The sequence below is a fragment of the Myxocyprinus asiaticus genome, chromosome 6, assembly GCF_019703515.2.
Source record: "Myxocyprinus asiaticus isolate MX2 ecotype Aquarium Trade chromosome 6, UBuf_Myxa_2, whole genome shotgun sequence".
NCBI classification, from domain to species: domain Eukaryota; kingdom Metazoa; phylum Chordata; class Actinopteri; order Cypriniformes; family Catostomidae; genus Myxocyprinus; species Myxocyprinus asiaticus.
Window position 1 is genome coordinate 53,138,789 of NC_059349.1, and position 22,903 is coordinate 53,161,691.

At 36.3% G+C, this 22,903-nt stretch overlaps 1 protein-coding gene across 1 annotated transcript; it reads left to right on the forward strand.

Annotated features, from left to right (window-relative positions):
* The first annotated feature begins 3,888 nt into the window (after positions 1–3,888).
* Positions 3,889–19,219, forward strand: pgpep1 (pyroglutamyl-peptidase I). The gene is made up of 5 exons (XM_051700891.1): positions 3,889–4,055; positions 11,098–11,150; positions 11,412–11,528; positions 12,960–13,192; positions 14,960–19,219. The coding sequence occupies exons 1-5, from the start codon at positions 4,025–4,027 to the stop codon at positions 15,150–15,152; spliced, it is 627 nt and encodes a 208-aa protein (XP_051556851.1). The 5' UTR covers positions 3,889–4,024; the 3' UTR covers positions 15,153–19,219.
* Positions 19,220–22,903: the final 3,684 nt, after the last annotated feature.

Below are 22,903 nucleotides of genomic sequence, written 5' to 3' on the forward strand. Positions count from 1 at the left end.
GGCTCACTTTTTAGAGAACTTCCTAAGGTAAAAGCAGATATAAATTTTTTGGCTATTTGGGGCTTACAGCAGCAGTTATCGGAGCATTAAAGAGATGTTTGTATTTGATGACTTACAGAAATCATATTTCACTTTGTGATTCTTTTGAAAATCTTTTGAACTGTGGTATTAGGGGAGCAAAATTAACTGCACAGTCATATTCCTGAGAATGAGATCTTTCATTTGCTATATGACTTGTCCATTTACTGTAGGTGCTACATGAAGGACTTTAATTTTGATGTAAATATTTCTACCCCATGATCTCTAGGGGCGCTAATTTTCAATGCGAATGATTTGAAGCCTTATTTTGTTATTTTATGTAACATAAATGCAGAAGTGATGGTTAACTCTGACAAGTTCAGATTCTAAGCTTTCAAATGATACCTCATATGCCTGACTTATGTATACGAGGACTTTAACGTTTTAAGCGTAAACTTTTTTCACAATATAGCAAGTTTAAGGGGTTAAATTTTACTTAATTATATGATATACACAGATATGCATTGCTACAATACTGTATTTTTCTCTCTGGTATTATGCAATACAGCTGTACAGTATAAATTTAGATAGTTTAATACACAAACCCAGTTTGCACTCTCATGTACATAAGTTTTTTGTTTATTATTGTTATCTACTTGTGTACATACAGTATAGGCTATTATACAGTATGTAAGTGCTGTAAGTCCTTGTGAGCACACATGGGTCTTTCTGATTTTGATTTCGCTCTGAACTGGTTCACCCTTAGATGTGAAAGAAGATATTTGGAACTATTTGCATTGATATGCATGATTGACAAATGTAAAAAATGTAACTTAAAAAAACAACTAAAATGGGTGATCAAAATTACACTCTCAATATGAGATGAAATGTAGTTTTGTTAGTGTAGCCTATCTATTTTGCAGGTCATGTTTTTTGTTTGGATATCCCCCCAAAAAAAATTTTCTTTGAGCATATAGTGTTAGTGACCATTTGTTTATTATTTATCTTTTACTGCAAAATATTGTGTATATATTGTATACAAAATATAAACAATACCTACTTGAAACTACAGTTATTATAAAACATTTTGCATATGTCTGTAATATGCCATTTTATTTTTTATTTTTGACCTTTCAAATAAAACCTTTGAATGGGACATAACTGTATTCAGAACACTTAATCCTCAGGGGTGTGATGATGCTTTGAAGTTAAATTGAATTAATTCATGAATTGATTTAGTTGCTTTGGCAAGCTGTCTGATTTCTATTAATAACTCCTCAGGCAAAATGGCACAGAGAGAATATATACACACATTTAAATGGGAGGTGATGACGTCTGTAGACGTCTGCATCAGAGAATAGAAACAGCATCATCCGTTGCTATGGCAACACTGACATGGGGTCTGACGCAGAGGCAGGTGAATGAAGCGGGGTGATGATGAACAGAGCTGCAGCAGATGCAGCGCGTGAGTGGGTGGATGAAGACAGCGATTTTGTTGTAATTTTTGGAAATTGCAGTCTATCACAGGAGGAGAAAAACAAGAGTGCAACAGACGGTTATCCCACACAGGAAACCATTACAATTTTAGCCAAAAATATATGCTTAGGATGATGCAGTTCCCTTATACTTAGCTTTTAGTTGTTGTTTTTTTTTTTTTTTCTTGTATTCAGATTATGATTCCTATTATTCTGTATTGTCTGACAACAAAGTCAAACACATTTAATTCATGTAACATGAATTTGACCAGTCGAGCCCTTTGATTCTTGGTAAAATACATAATTTTCTTCAGCATTTAAATGTCACTTTGTATAATCGCATTTGGATTATCTCAATTGTTAGTCACTTTGAATAAAAGCAAATGAATAAACATCATAAATGTAAAAGTGTGAATGGTTAAAAAAAAATAATAATAATTTTGCCATTAAAATATCAGTTTTTCCGGAGCAAACATTTATCCAACAGGGCAATCTAAAACACTTTATTATAGTTAGTCAAAACATATAAGTATGATGTTGTTACAAGTCATTGAGTTTTGCATTCAGATTGATTCATATTATTCAAATCTACTACATAATCTTATTGTAAATAGATAGATAGACAGACAGACAAATAGATAGACAGACAGACAGACAGATAGATAGATAGATACACAGACAGACAAATAGATAGACAGACTGACAGGACAGATAGATAGACAGATAGATAGACAGACAGACAGACAGATAGATAGATAGATAGATAGATAGATAGACAGACAGACAGAGAGACAGACAGACAGACAGATAGATAGATAGATAGATAGATAGATAGATAGATAGATTGACAGACAGACAGACAGATAGATAGATAGATAGATAGATAGATAGATAGATAGATAGATAGATAGATAGATGTTTTAGCATGCAGATATGTGTTTCTGGCAGGTAGCTAGGCGCTGCTAATATGTATTAGCAAGTGGCTAGGCATTGCTAGTAGGTTATTAGCATGTTTTAGCATGTAGCTAGGTGATGCTAGCATGTTACTAGGCATTGTTAGCATGTTTTAGCATGTAGCCAAGCATTGCTAGCATGTTAAGCATGTGTTGCTAGTATGTTGCTAGGCATTGTTAGCATGTTTTAGCATGTTGCTAGGTAATGCTAGCATGTTTTAGCATGTAGCTACTCAATACTAGCATGTTATTATTCTGGTCTCTAGATATAAGCAACTGCCATGCAACAATCTAACAACCAATTGCAACACTTTAGCAACCGCATAGATAGACAGATAGACAGACAGACAGACAGACAGATAGATAGATAGATAGATAGATAGATAGATAGATAGATAGATAGATAGATAGATAGATTGACAGACAGACAGACAGACAGACAGACAGAGTGACAGACAGAGAGAGTGAGTGAGTGAGTGAGTGAGTGGGTGACTGGCAGACAGACAGACTGATTGATAGAATGATAGATAGATAGACAGACAGACAGATAGGTAGACAGACAGGCAGACAGGCAGATAGATAGATAGATAGATAGATAGATAGATAGACAGACAGACAGGCAGACAGACAGGCAGATAGATAGATAGATAGATAGATAGATGCTCCAAATATCACATAAAGGCAGCACAAAAGTAATCTAAACGACTCCAGTGATTACATCCATGTCTTCAGAAGTTATTTGATAGGTGTGGGTGAGAAACACAACAAATTTTATTTTCATTCTGAAAGTGAAAGCGGAAGCGGAGATTTATATTAAAAAAGGACCTTAATTTGCATTGTGGTGACCTACAGAGCTGAGATTCTTCAGCAGAAGATAGAAAGCCAAACACATCTTGGATGAGAGTGAGGAAATAATGAGAGGATTTTTAATTTCAGGCGAACCATTCCTTTAAACATGTGAATGTGTCTCCACCTCATTTCCTGTGTTTAGCATGACTCATAGATATACACCTGTTTAGGGCTGCTAGGAAGAGTGCTAATTAAGTTTGAGCACCACAATGGGACATCATTCTTTAAGTATACAGGCCCCAGACTAGCTTACAATAACAGGTCTGAACCAGATCTCAGCTATGGGTGTTGGCACACATGTCGAAACCACCATATGCTCTACAACAAACCAGCATGCATAGAAATAAAAACAGCCTGCCAAGAACAAGGACAGGTCATATTCCACTGCATAAAGAAAATGAAGTCTATTATTTAGGACTATATATATATATATTACAAATATAATCACTAAATCAGCATACATTTAAGGCAGTCTCCACATGATATTTAGGCAGAAATAAGAATGTGAATTGTATTTATTCAGAGAAAGAGGATAAGAGTTACCATCACCAGAGCAGCAAGTGTCGCCAATGAGCACTTTCACATCTGATCTCAGTTTAAACATGAGAGGAAGAGCAATACAGGAAGAATCCTGGGACATGTTGTGTTTATGTCAGTGGACTCGATCGTGTTTAGATCTCATCTGATGAAAGATTGTCACATTCCTGATTGAAGCTCATAACAGCAGTGATGGACCACAAGAAGACTGTTGTTGTGACAGGTAAACAGTGTGAAGTCTGAATATTACAAGACAAAGAATGTTTTGTTGACTCTTATGTGAGTCATAGCACTTAAGAGACTTTTTAATCTTGTGAAAGCTGTCTGTGTAGTCAGAATAATGTAACAATTGTCATGTCGCACAACCGATTAATGTTAGAAATTAAAAGCAAACCTACATGGGAGTAAATACAGCTGCCATATAGGTTTGTCTCGAACCAGTAAGTACCAAGGAAGTAGCGTGTGTTTTTGGACAGGGAACTGTGGTAAAAACACCTATATTTGGTCATTTACCATGGCATTACCATGTGTTTGGGGGGCATGTACCATGGTACTCACTTTTTTAAACACTTGCCATAGTAATACCATGAGAAACATGTTTTTCTCGAACTACCAGAAAGGGTAGAAAAGTACCATGATGGTATTAGTAATTTATTTATTTATTTATTTATTTATTTATTTATTTATTTATTTTATTTTTAGAACATGATAACATGGTAATACCATGGATTTCTGGACATTTACCATTGTACTACAATTATTATTATTATATTATTACTGTAGAAGATATTGGCATCTCATTCCACCACTATACCTGGTTTTTCATTTAATCTATTTTTTTTTCAAGATTTATTAAATGTATATAGATATATAGAAAAGAATAGCTATCCATCATCCTAGAGATTAAAATGATTAGTTCTCCTCCACACTTGGTTTTATATATAATACACAATTGTCTAAAATTTGTCTCATCTGATCACATGTGAGAGTTACTGATTACACTCGGTTTAAAGTGTGATATATCTTAGACTCTGGACTACAGCGACTTCTCTGAGTTTAAAGGGTGTAAAAGAGATAAGTAAAGGAGAAATGTACTGTCAGCTGTTTTTTTTGTTTTTTTTTTTTGTTTGCTAAATAAACCCTGACAGGGTGATTGGACACAAAAAATAGGAGTCTTGTATTGCCCTTAAGGGGTTTATTTTGGAATAACATCCAACTTACTGTATATTATCTCGCTTATTACGTAGCTACTTACCAAAGAAATAAATCATAATAGACATTTATTATTGATTTGAGTGTAAATTAGAGACTAGGGATGCATTGATATAAAACGTTTTGACCGATACCGATTTAAACAAAAAACTAGTAGTTAGATACTAGATACCGATATTTTTCCAATTAGCTTATTTTGTCATCAGATCACGGTTTTACTTAGAAATGCTTAAAAAATATATATATAAAAAGGTATAAAAGCTTTTTTTTTACTGTTCTAACAATATATAATTCCTGGAGGTAGACCGATATAATGGTTTTACCTATAAATTGGTGCCGATAGTTGCTTTTTGGAACTATCGGTTATCGGCGTTTCGTCATTTCAAAATAAGAGTCCCTGGTGCGTTTTAGGGATACACCGATACCAATTTTCCTCTGTATCTCAGTATCGGCCGATACCGATCCCGATCCGATACCAGTGCTGTTTTTTTATAATCAGTTTAGAATATCTATACCTCACTGTGTGGAACTAATTGGAGGTACTCTAATTGGAGGTAATGTAGCAGCAAAATTTACATTAATTCTTCAGTAGAAAAGAAGCCAGATTTCTTTGCACCATTTTTTCAACTTGTATCTGGAATTTTAAAGGATTTAAAAGATCTCTCTTTTTTTTTTTTTTTTTTTTCATTTAGTTGTAAGATATCAGTCCAATTTTTATTCAGTTATTTTTTTGGAGTCCATTAAACAAAAATATTGTTCTAATTTGTAAACAAAGAATAATTATGATAATAATAAACTATTATTATTATTATTATTATTATTGACCTTTAGAATTTTAAAATACAACAGTAACATATTTCAGTCATGCACATTTAACTTTAAAACCCTCACGCTTGGAGGCCTGGGTAGCTCAGTGAGTAAAGACGCTGACTATCACACCTGGAGCCACGAGTTCGAATCCAGGGCGTGCTGAGTGACTCCAGTCATGTCTCCTAAGCAACCAAATTGGCCCGGTTGCTAGGGAGGGTAGAGTTACATGGGGTAACCTCCTCGTGGTCGCTATAATGTGGTTTTCGCTCTCGGTGGGGCGCGTGGTGAGTTGTGCGTGGATGCCGCGGAGAATAGCGTGGGACTCGGTTATGAAAATAACCATGAGCTCTGAGGGCTGAAAACAGCCGCGACCGCCTCACCAGCCTATTATGAGCTATACAGCGCGTGTTATGTATGTGTCAACAGAGCAGCGCCATTCACTAAAATGCGCTGCGCATGCATACTGTGTATTTACTTATTAAACACAGCCTTTTGCAATTCACAAAGCTATCGCATGTCTTCAAGTGCCTTTGAATAAACTGCATGAGTCATATGGACTACTTTAGGCTAATGGTGCTTTTATGTCATTTTTTGAGCTTGACAGTAACGAACATGAATAACACACAGTGTCGTATTTGTATCGTGCTCATTGGACCGTTACCCGATCCATCTGAAAACATCAGTATCGGAGCCGAGACTGTTCCATGTATCGGATTGGTGCATCCCTAGTATTTTCGAGCTTGTTTATACTTAAAAGTCCCCTTTATGCACTAAATCGTAATTTTTTTCTGGTTATTTTGGGGATTTTGGTTGAACAAAAAAAACTGCATCTGGGATTTTATTCATTTTGGACTCTGTGTCTTTTCCAGCAAGTAAAGAAAGTATTTTTTATTGTTATTTTTTTTTGATGTTCTATAAATTGATTTTAAAACCTATCGTCTGAATAATCGGTTATCGGCCTTTCCCAGCACTTTAATTATCGGTATCGGCAAAATCCACTGTTGGTCGACCTCTAATAATTTCCGATATAAATAATTTCCGATATCTCAGAAGTCAAAGTCTGCAGGTTTCAAAGCATTTGAATGGTTTCCTTCATAACCTATAGGTAAGTTCCGCTTTCACAACTGTCATGTCCATTTATGGCATTTTTTCTGCATTAACATGAGAACGAGAAAGAATAAAAATGCAATATAACATGTTCTCAGGAGTGCCAACCTTTCTACATATTGTGGCTATTATTATTTCTGGATTGTGCATTTAAATTCAGAGAGTTTTTACAAGATGTGTTACTAATTAATTATAAATAAACCATTTGTTTTACATATCGCATTTTCATGCTTATTACTGATATGTCGTTGGTTTTAATTTGGTCAATAATTGGCCAATATTTACATATATATATCGTTGTCACGATACCAAAATGTAAGTTTTTTTAAGTAGGACCCTTTGAAATCAGTTTTATTTGTTCAGTTTTCCATTTTTTCTCAGTTTTCCATTCCATGTTTTAAAGTTTAATAAATTTCATCATCAAAATAGTTTCTAATCAAATTAATAATAAAACTTGAATCAAATAAAAATAGAACAAAATTACCATTGCATATTTTTATCAAAGGTTTTTAACTTAATTAAAAGGATAGTTCACCCAAAAATGTAAATTCAGTCATTGTTTACTCACCCCTGTGTTGTTATAACCCTATATGTTTCTTTCTTTTTCTGAACACAAAGGGAGAAATTGTGAACAAATGTTGTGCTCAGTGATGTCATACAATGGCAGTTTATGGTGACCACCTCTTCAAGCTTCAAAAGAACACAAAAGTATAATTCAGAAGTCTAATAAATTATTAATGAGACTCATGATTGTTATGAAAGCATACGATAAGATTTGGAGAGAAACAAACTGAAATCGAATGTATTATTTAGTGAAAATGTTCACTGACTGTTGATCTCCTGTGTGCGTTCATGATAGGACACGAGAGCAACAGTTCACACTGCCCCCTCGTGACATTGGGGCGTTCAAGTGAAAACGCGTTTCGTTTATCTAAAAACAGGTCCTCCGCAGCAATAATGACAACAGAACACAACACAGCTGCACACAAAACAGAGAACAGAACTTACTAAACATGTCTGAAGAGTTTGTAGCCCAAGAATTGATGCATTTCTATGCCCAGCCTTATTTTTTTGAACCGGAGTACTCAATCAAAAAGAGAGATTTAGTAGGCAGGAATGTCTGTCACCTCTTCTCCATTCTGAACCAGTGAGTATTTGTGACAGACCTGAAGAGAGTGAGACCTTTGCAAAAACATTTGGTAGGTGAAACATTCTCGGCCAAAATCAAGTAGTTTTAACTGGCTCATGCTAGCTTTAATAAACTGTTATGAGAAAGTTTTTGGACCATTGCCAGTTCACAGTGGACGGAATTTCCCACACGATGCCGATCAATAGAATGTACCGTCGCTCGTCACGGCTGGTTATGACAAAAACTCTGATGAACATAGAAAATATACCTTTTATCACATGTCGTTTGCCGTCAGGTTAGGACACGGTGTGACTGTGGTGTCCTGTAGCCTCCTCTGTGTTTCTGTTTGATTTCAGAGTACTCCGTTCAATAAAATAAGTCTGGGCATAGAAATGCATCAATTCTTGGACTACAAACTCTTCAGACATGTTTAGTAAGTTCTGTTCTCAGTTTTGTGTGCAGCTGTGTTGTGTTCTGTTGTCACTATCGCTGTGGAGGACCTGTTTTTAGATAAACAAACGAGTTTTCGCTTGAATGCACCAAAGTCACAAGGGGGCTGCATGAACTTTTGCTCTCGTGCCCTGTCATGAATGCACACAGGATATCAACGTCCAGTGAACATTTTCACTAAATAATACATTCGATTTCAGTTTGTTTCTCACCAAATCTTATCGTATGCTTTCATAACATGGAGTAGTGGTGGTGTAGTGGGCTAAAGCACATAACTGGTAATCAGAAGGTTGCTGGTTCAATCCCCACAGGCATCACCATCGTGTCCTTGAGCAAGACACTTAACTCCAGGTTGCTCCAGGGGGATTGTCGCTGTAATAAGTGCACTGTAAGTCGCTTTGGATAAAAGCATCTGCTAAATGCATAAATGTAAATGTAAAAATAACAATCGTGAGTCTCATGGAATAATTTATTAGACTTCTGAATTATACTTTTGTGTTCTTTTGAAGTTTGAAGAGGTGGTCACCATAAACTGCCATTGTATGACATCATTGAGCACAACATTTGTTCACAATTTCTCCCTTTGTGTTCAGAAAAAGTAAGAAAGTCATATAGGGTTATAACAACACAGGGGTGAGTAAACAATGACTGAATTTTCATTTTTGGGTGAACTAATCCTTTAATGAAGTGCTTCAGTAAAGATCCTTAAAACATAATTGTAAAAGAGGAGGCGAGAAGCAGCTTTCCTTGTTAAGGTAAGGATTTATTTTTCCCTCTTCGCAGCACAAATTTACAGTTTCACTTTAAGCACTAAGTTAAAGAACTATCACACACTGCTTCACAAATAAACTCTCATTACTAAAAATCTTTGCTCTGGCTTGGCTCTGTCATGTCCAGTCTCTCTCCAACTTCAAGCTCCGGAAGAGTTGACGACTTTCCTCCGGAGTGCAACCAACCCGTTGCAAGATGGCTCTTTTTAAATCTCCGTAGGCCAGGAGGCTCGTCGCTGGCAGTTGTTGAGCCGCGAGCTGGGCTTCCCCGGACAATAGTGGGATCAGTCGGGCTGCCCATTGGCCGAGCGGTCAGCCCCAGATCTCGGCAGTCCGCTCAAACAAATCCAGGAAGGCCTCAGGGTCGTCTGCCGCCCCCATTTTCTGTAATACTGGCGGGGGTAACGGCGTGGGAGTGTCTGGGGTCGCGGCTGAGGACGCCTCCTGGCTGAGGAGGCTCCGGATCGCCTGCCGGTCCTCGGCTTGAGCATGCAGGAGCTTGACAAACCGGCGGTCTTGATCTTGTCGGAGCTCAAGTAGCGTCTGTTGGTGGCTCTGATGTAGGCTGGCTGAGGGCTTGGAGGATCTCCGCCAACTGGGAGGACTCTACGGGACGACCTCCATCCATCTTCGACCCAAACTTCAATCCCGTGTTTCGGCACCAGTGTAAAAGAGGAGGCGAGAACCGGCTTGACAACTTAAATAATAATTTAATAAACAACTTAAACAAACACACAACCAAAAACCACACAGTACAGCTGCCTGCAATTCTCTCTCTCTCGAACTGTCGTCCCCGGCCACCTTTATCCCTCGCGCGCCCAATCAGGCTGATTAGGGACCGGGTGTGTCTCATTCCAGCCCGGCCCCGCCCTCCTCGGCTCTACAATAATTTAACCACAACATTGGTTTTATGAGAGCATCACTTTATGATGGAAAACATTGATGAAAAGTCCTATTCAGTACAGCAGCACTCTTGCTTGTGAGATATTTCTTAAATATAATTATTATTATTGTTACAGTAAATACTACATTCTTCTGTCTTCATTTTTTGAATTGAACTTTTATTTTGACAAAGACTTTTCTGTTCTGTGTTTTTGTTGGTAGTTTCACGCCTCTGGTTAAGACATTGGTCCAGTGTGATTATTAAAGCGCAAAATGTTGCGATTTAATTATATAAGTAAATATATAGTCTGCAGATGCTTTACAGTAAATCTGCACTCTTCTTTCATCTACTATGTTTATAAAATGTGGTGTTTTGATCAGTCTGATCAGATCAGCTTATACAGCGGTTTCACACGTTCACTGAAGCGTGCAGCACATGCAGACTTTATTTATTTAATTAAATCAGTGGGATAATAATCACACGGTTTAATAATCACACTAGGACACATCACTATTGCAGTTTGATTCATGGTCCATTTTAGTGTAAAAGAAGTAATGGCACATGCTCATAAGCGTGTGAGCATTTGAAAGCAGCCGTCTGTCAGTCAGACCGAATTGATTTGTTGTTCTGTACTACCGGTATTGCAGAAAAACTGGTGTCGTTACATCTTTTTTATTTTAGTATAGACTTGGTAGCAAAGTATGGGTACTTTTGACATCACTACAAGAGGCATGAAGGTATATAGCACATCTTTGTAGGAAATTGTTTGCCTGGGACAATGGTTAATTATACATTTTAATGGCCAATCAGACAGACAGCTGTGTAATAACAAACATATACACTACAGCTGCCAGGAAGTTTTCTATGAATATGAATTTATTTGTGTTTCCTCGTGTTTCTTCAGGTTTTGAGCCTTTTGGTGACCATACTGTTAATGCCAGCTGGGTGGCAGTACAGGTATGAGATTTGAACCTAACTGTTATCAGAGACCAACTGTGAACTTATTGTTTGCTCTCATCAAATTCTTCCAAGAGCAAATAATCTCAGCTATGCTGTCCACACTAGTTGTATAGCTCTGTACTCTTACTGCATGTCAACAACTGACTCATTTGTGTCCATTTGTGCTTATTTTAGAAGAACAATCTGAACTCCAGTGAGTCTCTTGAGCTATAACAGAGCAACCTCTGAGCAATTACCTTTTTCCCCTGGTAAATTTAGGAGCTGGAGAAACTGGGTTTGGGTGACGATATAAACCTTCATGTTGCTGAAGTTCCAGTGGAGTATCAGGCGGTCCAGAGTCTTCTGCCGACTCTATGGAAACAGCACCTCCCACAAGTAGCGTAACAATACATATCTCCGCAAAGAGATATTGTTACATGTTTCTAAAATCTTTTGGGAAACTTTAGTGCAAGTTGAACCATTTGTATCAATGTTGTAAATCTGAAAGCTGAAATGTGTCATTTTTATTTGGAACATCTGATGTATTTCTTAATTTTCTATTCTAGACCTAGTTATACGTATAATGGCATAAAATATAAGTTGATGTTGATTTAATTTTATGGGTAACACCTTGTCTACACCGGGCGCGTCCATTGACGTCTTGAGGTGGTCTACGGTGAACATTTTAAATGACGTGCAGAAAGCACAGACCAATCTTCTGTGAGCTCGAGAAAACTTCAGCAAGGGTTAAACATGGAAAATAACCTTTAATTTCAACTGACATTCACTGGTATAAACATATACGTATTATATAATTAATATTGTAATGTTTCTGTTGCTAAAGCTGCGTAAACGTGGTTAGAAACAAAATATTATTTAAATAAGTAGACCAGAAACAGTACGAGCAGGCTTTAAAGGTGCACTCAGTCATTTTTTCCTCATTTAAAAAGTTTAACTCCTTAAGACAAGAATTGTAATTTTGTAATATATGTAAGACATCATGAGCACTCACATTATAATATAGACTCCAGCCATGTCAGTAACCTTATAAAAGCTGTTTTATTCTACATGGAGAGGGTCCGCACATGGGGGCGGCCATGTTAGAATCACATGACCAGCCGAATACTACTCATTTAATCTCAGTAACCGTCCTGTTATTGGACACTTTCACTCATTGATTAAAGTAATCATGGCTGACTGTGAATACTCAATTTCTACAATAACATCTAAAACTGAAAACTAATGATTTTAAATGATGCTGCATCCACGCCACTAGGTGTCAGTGTAAGTCCAAGATGACACAAAGACAACAGTTACTGAGTGCACCTTAAATGTAGCAGTCAGATGTTATTAAAATATATGACAAACAAAATTAATAGCAAAAATATGAAAACGTATTATATTTGGTATGTATAATCATTTTATTTTAGATGGATGGGATGATAAAGTTTCTGGAGTTGCTCTGCAGCGCTTCAGCAATAGAACGGGTCATCCGTTTACTGTCGGCGCAGCGTGACGTGACGCACCGCACGGACACTTCCAGTGTAGACAGCTTTATTAATTATAATGGGATCTATTTGCATTTGACAAGATGCCGACGACACTGGCTTTAATATATCACGATATATTATTGAAATTTTATTCTATTAAATGTTAGAATACAAATGTATAAATAAATTAAATAATAATCAATTATAATATAAACCATTTAATATAATTTAAAGTATAATGTTGTATCTTATCATTTATCAATATAAAATCTTGATAAATTTGATTACATAAAAAAATGTATTCAAATTTGTTTTTATTCTTTTTGTTTTTCTAAAGTTAGTGGTCCATGTTGGAGTTTCTGGAATGGCCACCACGGTAACGCTTGAACAGTGTGGTCATAACAACGGTTACATGCGCCTGGACAACTGCAGGTTTTGTCCTGAATCCCGGTGCTGTATGGAGGGAGGGCCGGACTGCATTCATTCTGTTATAAACATGGACACTGTGTGTGAGAGGGTCAACGCCTCTGAACTCGGGGTCACTGTGTCTGTGTCAAAGGATGCTGGAAGGCATGAATGTTTATGTGATTTATATGCTCTCACTGGATTTTTATAGATATATAGTGGGCCTAAAAGTATTTGGACACTGAGGCTGCACTTAAAAATGTCTGGATATCGTTACATTAGATATGAAAATATGACAAGTGGCATTTATTTTAAAGAAAATTGCACAAGGACACTTTTCAAGGAAAACATCTGAGAAAAAGAACGGACTTCATACATCCACTAAAAATCACCAAGATACTAGTTGATTAAAATTCAAAAAGCGCCCAGAAAAGTGAAGTGTCATTTGCATTGCAGCTGCCACTTGCTTTGATATTTTGTATCCAATGACATTTTAAAAAGTGATGTGAGCATCCAAATACTTAAATTCTTCTAGATTAGTTCACCCCAAAATGTAAATTCTGTCATTGTTTACTCACCCCTGTGTTGTTATAACCTTATATGACTTTCTTTCATTTTCTGAACACAAAGGGAGAAATTGTTAAAAATGTTGTGCTCAGTGATGTCATACAATGGCAGTTTATGGTGACCACCTCTTCAAACTTCAAAAGAACACAAAAGTATAATTCAGAAGTCTAATAAATTATTCCATGAGACTCATGATTGTTATGAAAGCATACGATAAGATTTGGTGAGAAACAAACTGAAATCTAATGTATTATTTATAGACTGATGTTCACTGGCCGTTGTTCTCATGTGTGTGTTCATGATAGGACACAAGAGCAAAAGTTCATGCAGCCCCCTCGTGACATTGGGCCGTTCAAGCGAAAACTTGTTTTGTTTATCTAAAAACAGGTCCAACACAGCGATAGTGACAACAGAACACAACACAGCTGCACACAAAACTGAGAACAGAACTTATTAAACATGTCTGAAGAGTTTGTAGTTGAAGAATTGATGCATTTCTATGCCCAGCCTTATTTTTTTTAACGGAATATTCGGAAATCAAACAGAAACATAGAGGAGGCTACAGGACACCACAGTCACACCGTGTCCTAATCTGACAGCAAACGACATGTGATGAAAGGTATCTTTTCTATGGTAATCAGAGTTTTTGTCCTAACCAGCAGTGATGAGCGACGGTACATTCTATCGATCGCTTGTTTTCTATTTTTGGCATTGCGCAGCTAACTCTGTCCGCTGTGATCTGGCACTGGTCCAAAAAATAAAAAATAAGGCTGGGCATAGAAATGCATCAATTCTTGGACTACAAACTCTTCAGACATGTTTAGTAAGTTCTGTTCTCTGTTTTGTGTGCAGCTGTGTTGTGTTCTGTTGTCACTATCGCTATGTTGGACCTGTTTTTAAATAAACAAAACAAGTTTTCGCTTGAACGCACCAATGTCACGAGGGGGCAGTGTGAACTGTTGCTCTCGTGTCCTATCATGAACACACACATGAGAACAACGGCCAGTGAACATCAGTCTATAAATAATACATTAGATTTCAGTTTGTTTCTTACCAAATCTTATCATATGCTTTCATAACAATCATGAGTCTCATGGAATAATTTATTAGACTTCTGAATTATACTTTTGTGTCCTTTTGAAGCTTGAAGAGGTGGTCACCATAAACTGCTATTATATGACATCATTGAGCACAACATTTTTTTCCACAGTTTTTCATTTGTGTTGAAAAAAAAGAAAGAAAGTCAAATAGAGTTATAACAACACAGGGGTGAGTAAACAATGACTGAATTTTCATTTTTGGGTGAACTAATCATTTAAGTGTCAATGTATTCTTTATGTAGAACTCTCATTCGTCTTTCCCCAGATATCTATGTGACTATACCTACTACACATCGCTGTCCCTGGGTGATGGCAGATCTGCATTTGTCCATGTTCCTCCCCTGGGGAATCCTTACAGCGCAGTAGAGCTCGCTCGTGCCCTCAGGGCCGTCGTCCTGGAGATGCTGGAACTGATGGAGCACAACAATGGGAGGAAACACTGCCTGCACGACCAATGAGAGCACAGGGGCGGGCCTCAGATGGCTCACTCACTCGTCGTGTAGCATTGGTTTGAATTCAGAGCTTCGTACATATTCAAAGACATCAGTGTCTTGACTTCTGTGCTACATACTTAAAGGAGCATTTAGCTGGTTTGAGGTGCAACCTGTATGCTAAACTCAACTCTGCAGCTGTGCTTGAATAGGAAAGAAATCACTTTTATGGGGTATACTTGAAAAATGTCAAGATAAAAAAAGTCAGAATTTGGATGCATTGTTCTAATGTAAAAATACTCCTAAAATTGCACTTGTTGGTCTTTCATCATCCTTTTAAAATGAAAATTCTGTAATTTACTTTAGAGGTCGACCGATAGTGGAATTTGTCGATACAGATAACTAAATTATTTTTTTCTTAGTCTTTCCTTAATGTGGCGGGCACAGACATGGAGACTACAAGAGTCCAAAATGAATAAAATCCCACACTGCAAAAAAACGATTTGTTGGCTCAACAACCATAACATATCAAAATAAATAGCTTCTACTCAAAAACGTACAAATGTATCACATTTTTAGCATTACTTTATTTGCATGAGCGTGGACAACACAAAATATAAATGATAAGTTGAACTTAGAGTGATATATAAAGTAAATGAATTGTTGTGTGTACCTTGAACTGTTTCATCTTAAAAATCCGTAAAATTAAAATTTTTAAGTACTACTCCGAAAATTTAGATATGGAACTGAGGTTGTTGCACTTAAATAATTTAGGCATGTTTGTTTTATCAAAAAGAACTTATGTGGCATTTCATTTGGAACAAAAGGATTTTGAATATTGTAAATTAGCGGTCGACTGATATGTTGCTAGGCATTGCTAGCATGTTTTAGCATGTAGCTAGGCATTGCTAGCATGCTTTAGCATTTTGCTAGGCATTGCTTGCATGTTTTAGCATGTAGCTAGGCATTGCTTGCATGTTTTAGCATGTAGCTAGGCATTACTAATATGTTGCTAGTGTTATTAGCGTGTTGGTACCATGTTTTAGCATTTTGCTAGGTGTTACTAATATGTTGCTAGTATGTTTTAGCATGTTGCTAGGCATTGCTAGCATGTTTTAACATGTAGCTAGGCATTGCTAGCATGTTACTATGTGTTTCTAGCATGTAAGTCTTGTCTGAAAGTTACAAAAATAAGTTTAAAAGCTTGGAGTTTTACAGACCAACAGATAGAACAACAGACAGATGATAGATAGATGATAGATTAGCATTGCTAACATGTCGCTAGGCATTGTTAGCATGTTTTAACATGTAGCTAGGCATTGCTAGCATGTTGTAGCATGTTTCTAGCATGTTTCTAGGCATTGTAAGCATATTTTAGCATGTAGCTAGGTGTTACTAGCATGTTGGTACCATGTTTTAACATTTTGCTAGGTGTTACTAATATGTTGCTAGCATGTTTTAGCATGTTGCTAGGCATTGCTAGCATGTTTTAGCATGTTGCTAGGCATTGCTGGCATGTTTTAGCATGTAGCTAGGCCTTGCTGGCATGTTTTAGCATGTAGCTAGGCCTTGCTGGCATGTTTTAGCATGTGGCTAGGCATTGCTGGCATGTTTTAGCACGTAGCTAGGCATTAGTAGCATGTTACTAAGTGTTTCTAGCATGTAAGTGTCTAAAATTTTGGTCTCAGAAGAAGTCAGAATAATAATACATTTATTTAGTAGAACAGTATGTTGGCTTTTTCAAGCCAACATAATAATAAAAATTAAAAAAACATAACTATCGCCATCTATACTTGTAGATAACTGATAGTTCCAAAAAGCAACTGTCGGCACCGAGTAATAGGTAAAACTGATATATTGGTCGACCTCTAATTTACCATATTCAAAATCCTGTTGTTCCAAACTTGTATGACTTTATTTCTTTCGGGATACATAAATGTGAATTTTTAAAGAATATTTTTTTCCTTGTAATGAAAGTGAGTATGGACTGGAGCTGTCACTTCATTCACTTTCATTATATGGAATAGAGCAGACAGGATATTCTTCAAACATTTTGTGTTACACAGAAGAAAGTAAGTCTTACAGGTTTGGAACAACACAAGGGTGAGTAAATGGTGACAGAATTTTCATTTTGGGTGAACTATTCCTTAAAGAAATCATAAATTATACCAGTAAATTTAGTACCAGTGTTTTCTATTGTTTTCTATATACATAATTCACTCGGTCAGGCATTTCTGTGGTATAAAGTGTTTCAAATGTGGTTCCCTCATCTGCAGTTTTCAAATATACCCCAAAAACTTTGCACAGTTTTTACTCTCAAAAGACCAAAAGGTTTTATTTGTAAAGGAGACCTGAAATTAAAGGGATAGTTCACCCAGAAATGAAAATTCTCTCATAATTTACTCACCCTCAAGCCATCCCAGATGTGTATGACTTTCTTTGCTTCTGCTGAACACAAATGAAGAGTTTCAGAAGAATATCTCAGCTCTGTAGGTCAGTACAATGCAAGTGAATGGTGACCAAAACTTGAAGCTCCAAAAAGCATATAAAGGCAGCATAAAACTCCTTTTTCAATATAAATCTTGTCATTGCAGTCTCTAAGCTCTTGACGCATTCGTAGAGCACTAGATGGCGCTAGGAATTGTAATCGAGCTTGAAATCATGATCGTTAAGAAGACTGTTGATGTCAAGATTTAGAGTAAAAAAGGAGAATTATGCTGCCTTTATGTGCTTTTTGAAGCTTCAAAGTTTTGGTCACCTTCAGAGCTGAGATATTCTTCTAAAAATCTTCGTTTGTGTTCTGCAGAATAAAGAAAATCATACACATCTGGGATGGCATGAGGGTGAGGAAATGATGAGAGAATGTTCATTTTTGGGTGAACTATCCCTTTAAGAAATTAAAGTGTGTGATTTTATAGTGGAAGTAATGATCTGCCTGTTGGACCATGTTAAAAAGAGATGATAACTATGGTTGTCTGGAAGTGCCAAAGTGCGTATATAAGATCACTACCATTAAAAACTATTAGCCGTATCTAGTCTAGAGGTAGACCGATATATCGGTTTTACTGATTAATCAGTGCCGATAGTTGATTTTTGGAACTGTCGATATCTGCTAATCTATGTCTATAGTTGCAGATAGTTTGTTCATCATTTCAAAATAAGAGTCCCCGTTGTGTTTTGGGCTTGTTTGCACTAAATCTTCATTTTTTCTGGTTATTATTTGGAATTTGGTTGAACAAAAAAAATGCATATGGGATTTTATTCATTTTGGACTCTTTGTCTTTGCCCGCCATAGTAAAGAAAGAATAAGAAGATTTTTTGACATTGTATAAATCGAATTAAAAAACTATCATCCAATTGATCGGTTATCGGCCTTTCCCCACTACCTTAGTTATCGGTATCGGCAAAATCCACTATCGGTCGACCCCTAATCTAGTCTAAATATGGTTGTCATCGTTTCATGGAATTCATGCAAAGGATCGCATACAAACACAAAGACACTTAAAACCTCACGCCTTTATGAGTAACTCAAGGTCTACTTTTACTATCAGTGCTAACTGTCAAGACATCCAAGGTGCTGTTATTCTCCACCAGCTATTCAGGTTTGCTTTTGCTTATTATACGAAACATGAAATTGTGAGATGATTATAAAGTGATGTCTGTTTTTTCTCGGATGACATTGTTCCAGAGTTCGTCCTTATATTTCATTCATACTTTCTGTGAAAAACTGGAAATTTGGGCTGTGAATTACAATAACTCTTTTAACTGTCAATGAACAGTTAATATGATATTATATTATATATTTTGAGCTTTTTGACAGTTTTTACTGGAATTGTACAGTTATAAACACTATGGACCAAACTGATGATGCTGTGAACCTTGATGTTGCCTAAAACACAATCTTTTCAGGATCACATCATTATCACTGATCCTTTTCATTGTATTAAATGTTTTGACAGTATCCAGTTGCAGTTACGGTGCGTTCAACTCAATGATGTGCACATATTCATTGGAAACAGTTGCAGATTGTCTTTGGTTTGTCTCCTCTTTCCACTGTGTTTTTACAAACTTGTCAATAAATAATTCCTGCCTTATTTAGTTGTATGTTTTTTTATGTAACCATGCTAATTTGGCAGTATTTTAAAATGATCTCCAGTTTATAACTGTGTTAATATTTGACAAATAACATGGACCAAGGAACTTTTTTAAAATAAAGATTTTAGGTTCAAATGTGTAAGGGCAAGTGTATATTATAAATGCTGTAACTGGTCGCAGTTTCATAACTTTTTGCTTTCTTACAATTTACCAAAATATTCCTGCATGTGGTGTGATATAGTAAATAGCAAATATTGCCTACCATGTAGTCGCTCAATTAATATGAGGTCAAAAACTTAATTTTAATTATTGAAGAATTAGAAAATTTGGTTTAAACTAGTCTTAGATTAATTTTAGTATGGTACACTGAGGGTAATTTCATGTCAACTACCCATATACACTGAAAAAAATGATTTTGTGGTGAAGTAAATATAGCAGAAAAGATTAAAGGTGCTGTAAGCGATTTCAGCCGTTCTACTTCCACAAGATTGAGCCACTGGATTAGACACGCCCCCTCTTTCCAAAACCCCGCCCTCCAAAGTTACCAAATGAGCTTTTTTGAGACCGACATCGTGCAGAAACAGTTGTCAAAAACAACAGTAGCAAAACAGCGCCCTCAACTGACAACTGTTATGAACCACATGGCATAAAAATGGCATTAAGCCTCAATAATTCGCTGTAGAGTTGGGGTACTCGAGTTCGGACTCGAGTCTGAGTCACGAGTCCAATTTGAATGGACTTGGACTTGTCACGGACTTGGGTGGATTTTAACTCGGACTTGACTCGGACTCGAGCCTTTCGGATTTGGGATTTTTTTCAGAGTCCGGCCGAGTCCATGGCATTTGTGATGAAATGAAAAACAAATTTAACATAGGGTGACCATACGTCCTCTTTTCCCCAGACATGTCCTCTTTTTCAGACCTGAAAAAAGCGTCCGGCCGGGATTTCAAAATTGCCTCTAAATGTCCCGGATTTAGCTTTGTCTTCATATTGATGTATGTGTGTGCGGGAAAGAGATCGCCATTCGCCAGACGTGCTCTGCCGCTCTCATCCAGAAACATCAATAACGTAAGTACATTTTTAAAAGTATGTTCCCCAACTCTGCAAATTATTAAATAGAACACATTTTATCAGACTCACGCTTACTACGTAAAGTCATTTCTAACTGAAGATGTTGACTATATCGAGACAAAATTACTACGTATCAGCTACATATTTAAAATTATATGACGGATGAAATAGACAATGATGGAAATTGTACAACTCAGTCCATCGCATATTTGTAGCGCAGCCTCTGTGTGTTTCCTGTAAAGCTGGCAATTGCGTTTCAATGGCAAACAAGTCCAAATACAATGAAGAACACAAGTGAGGGGAGAAGTCTCTATTCACCTATTATCCATACTAAATATAATGTGAAAAGAAACGTCAGCCTAAGGTGATCTTGAATTTGTTCAACAGGATACCAATCAACTGTTTGTTTTTTGTTTTTTTTTGCATTAATATTGACAAATTGTTTTTCTTAGTTGTGAAGGTTAAAATAAGCTTAAAATATTAATGTTGAGTTTATGGTTACAATTTGAATTCAGATTCATGAACAGATTCATTCGGACTCGGCCTGTTACGGACTCAGTCTTGAGTCCGACTCGGCCCCTTTTGGACTCGATTGTTTAAAGACTTGGACTTGACTCGGACTCGACTAAGGTGGAAAAAAGTAAATTCTACACTTGTACTCAGTTCAAACATAAAAATTAATGCACTATCTTATAAATATTATTTACAGTATGATTGGTTGTATCTTTACAATGCACCATCATGTTTCAATCCTAAAGTAGAAAGCTAATCTGAGTAAATTTCACAGGTAAATAAAAAGTTTTCTACTCAAAATTACCTGTTCATGATCAAAAAAATTATCAGTTGTTTGTGACCGTTATCGTGTTTTATGCTCTAAGTATTGAGGTCTGTGTGCGCAGGTCTGTATCTTGTTTCTATCACTAAATGCAAATTGATGTTGTTTAATAAACTACATGCATTAAGCTTTCCTGTGGAAGGCTTCGGTATGTCATGTGGTACTGCATGATGAAACAAGTCTTTATAAGTTTATAAGTTCAAAAAGTGAAATGTTTTAATAAAATGTTAATTTAAATGTTACTAAGCTTATTTCAGTACCTTGTAGATCTGATTGTAAGTAAAATTACGGTATTAACTGAAATGTTTAAGTTACTCGTTTTAATCAATAATATGTGATGAAGTTAAAAGTGCTGTAAGCGATTTTTCATGGAAAGTTATGCAAAAAAATTCACACTCCCTGAAAGATATTAATGAAATAAGTGTGGTGAGATATCTCACCGGTCTCTGTGACAGCTCTAGACTCTGTAAACAGAAAAAAAAAAATGTGTCCGCGGGCCACAGACAATGACGCTTTCCGCCTGTCAATCATTTTGTGCGTTCTCATAGTATTGTAGTTGCAACGAATTATTGAGGCTTAATGCCATTTTTATGCCATGTTGCTCACAATAGTTGCCAGCTGAGGGCGCTGTTTTGCTGCTGTTGTTTTTAACAACCGTTTCTGCTCGATGTCGGTCTCAATAAAGCTCATTTGGTATCTTTGGAGTGCGGGGTTTTGGAAAGAGGGGGCGTGGCTAATTCAACAGCTTGTTTACAGCACTTTTAAGTAGATTTTACGTAATTTTATACCATTACGATTTACTTAGAAAAACTGAGTGAAAAACTTGCGAAATAAAAATTTAGTAAATGTAACTAGTATTGTTTTTTTCAGAGTATACCATGGTAAGGAATAATTATCATATTTGTGTACTGTGATATTTACATGTACTTCAAAGAATAACCGTGGTATTACCATGGTACATGTCCAAAAAATATTGTAGCACAGTGCAATGGTACTTTATAGTAGCACCTTCCTATTTTGTAGTGTGCATAGTATGTTATGTAAATAACTTTTCAAAGGTTCACTGACAAGTAAGGTTGTCTTCTCATGTCATGGTTGTTAATTGATATTTACCCAGATACTTCACACAGAGTCTTGTGGGTCTGTTTTATGATTTTTGTCACATGAAAACAAATTTCTACCTACATGTTGATTTCACCAGATGACTTTGATTTGATGGACATTTTTTTTTTCTTTCAAATATTAATCATATTATAAAATAAAATCGTTGCACTACATTAAAAAAAAATTAATAATAATTAAAGATTTTCCAGCACAACTCATGCCAACATTTCTTTTTTATTTCAGATTTAATGAGACTTTCAATTGTTTTACTGTCTCTGGGCTGTTACACCACATGACGTTTTATTTTAACCCCCTAAAAAAAAAAAAAAGAAAAAGCAAAATAACTTTGAACTCAGTAATTGAAAACATGTTCATCATAGAAGAGGTGTATTCAAGTCATTGTGTGAATTGCATTTGTAATGTATTTTGAATAATTTATTAGACGCTGACAAAAAATATTACACCAAAACCAAATTTGGTTTATTTTGAAAAAATACTTATTTAAACACACCTCAAAACAGGAATTATTTTAATTAATAGAACCCCTAAAGTGGACTGCTTTTTAAAAACAGCTAAATGTGTACAGTAGCTCTCTCTTCCTGTCCAATACTTGCGTACACGTCAGCGCCTTTGTGCGCTCTACGTCCGTTACGTTCGCCCATGACGTCACGCG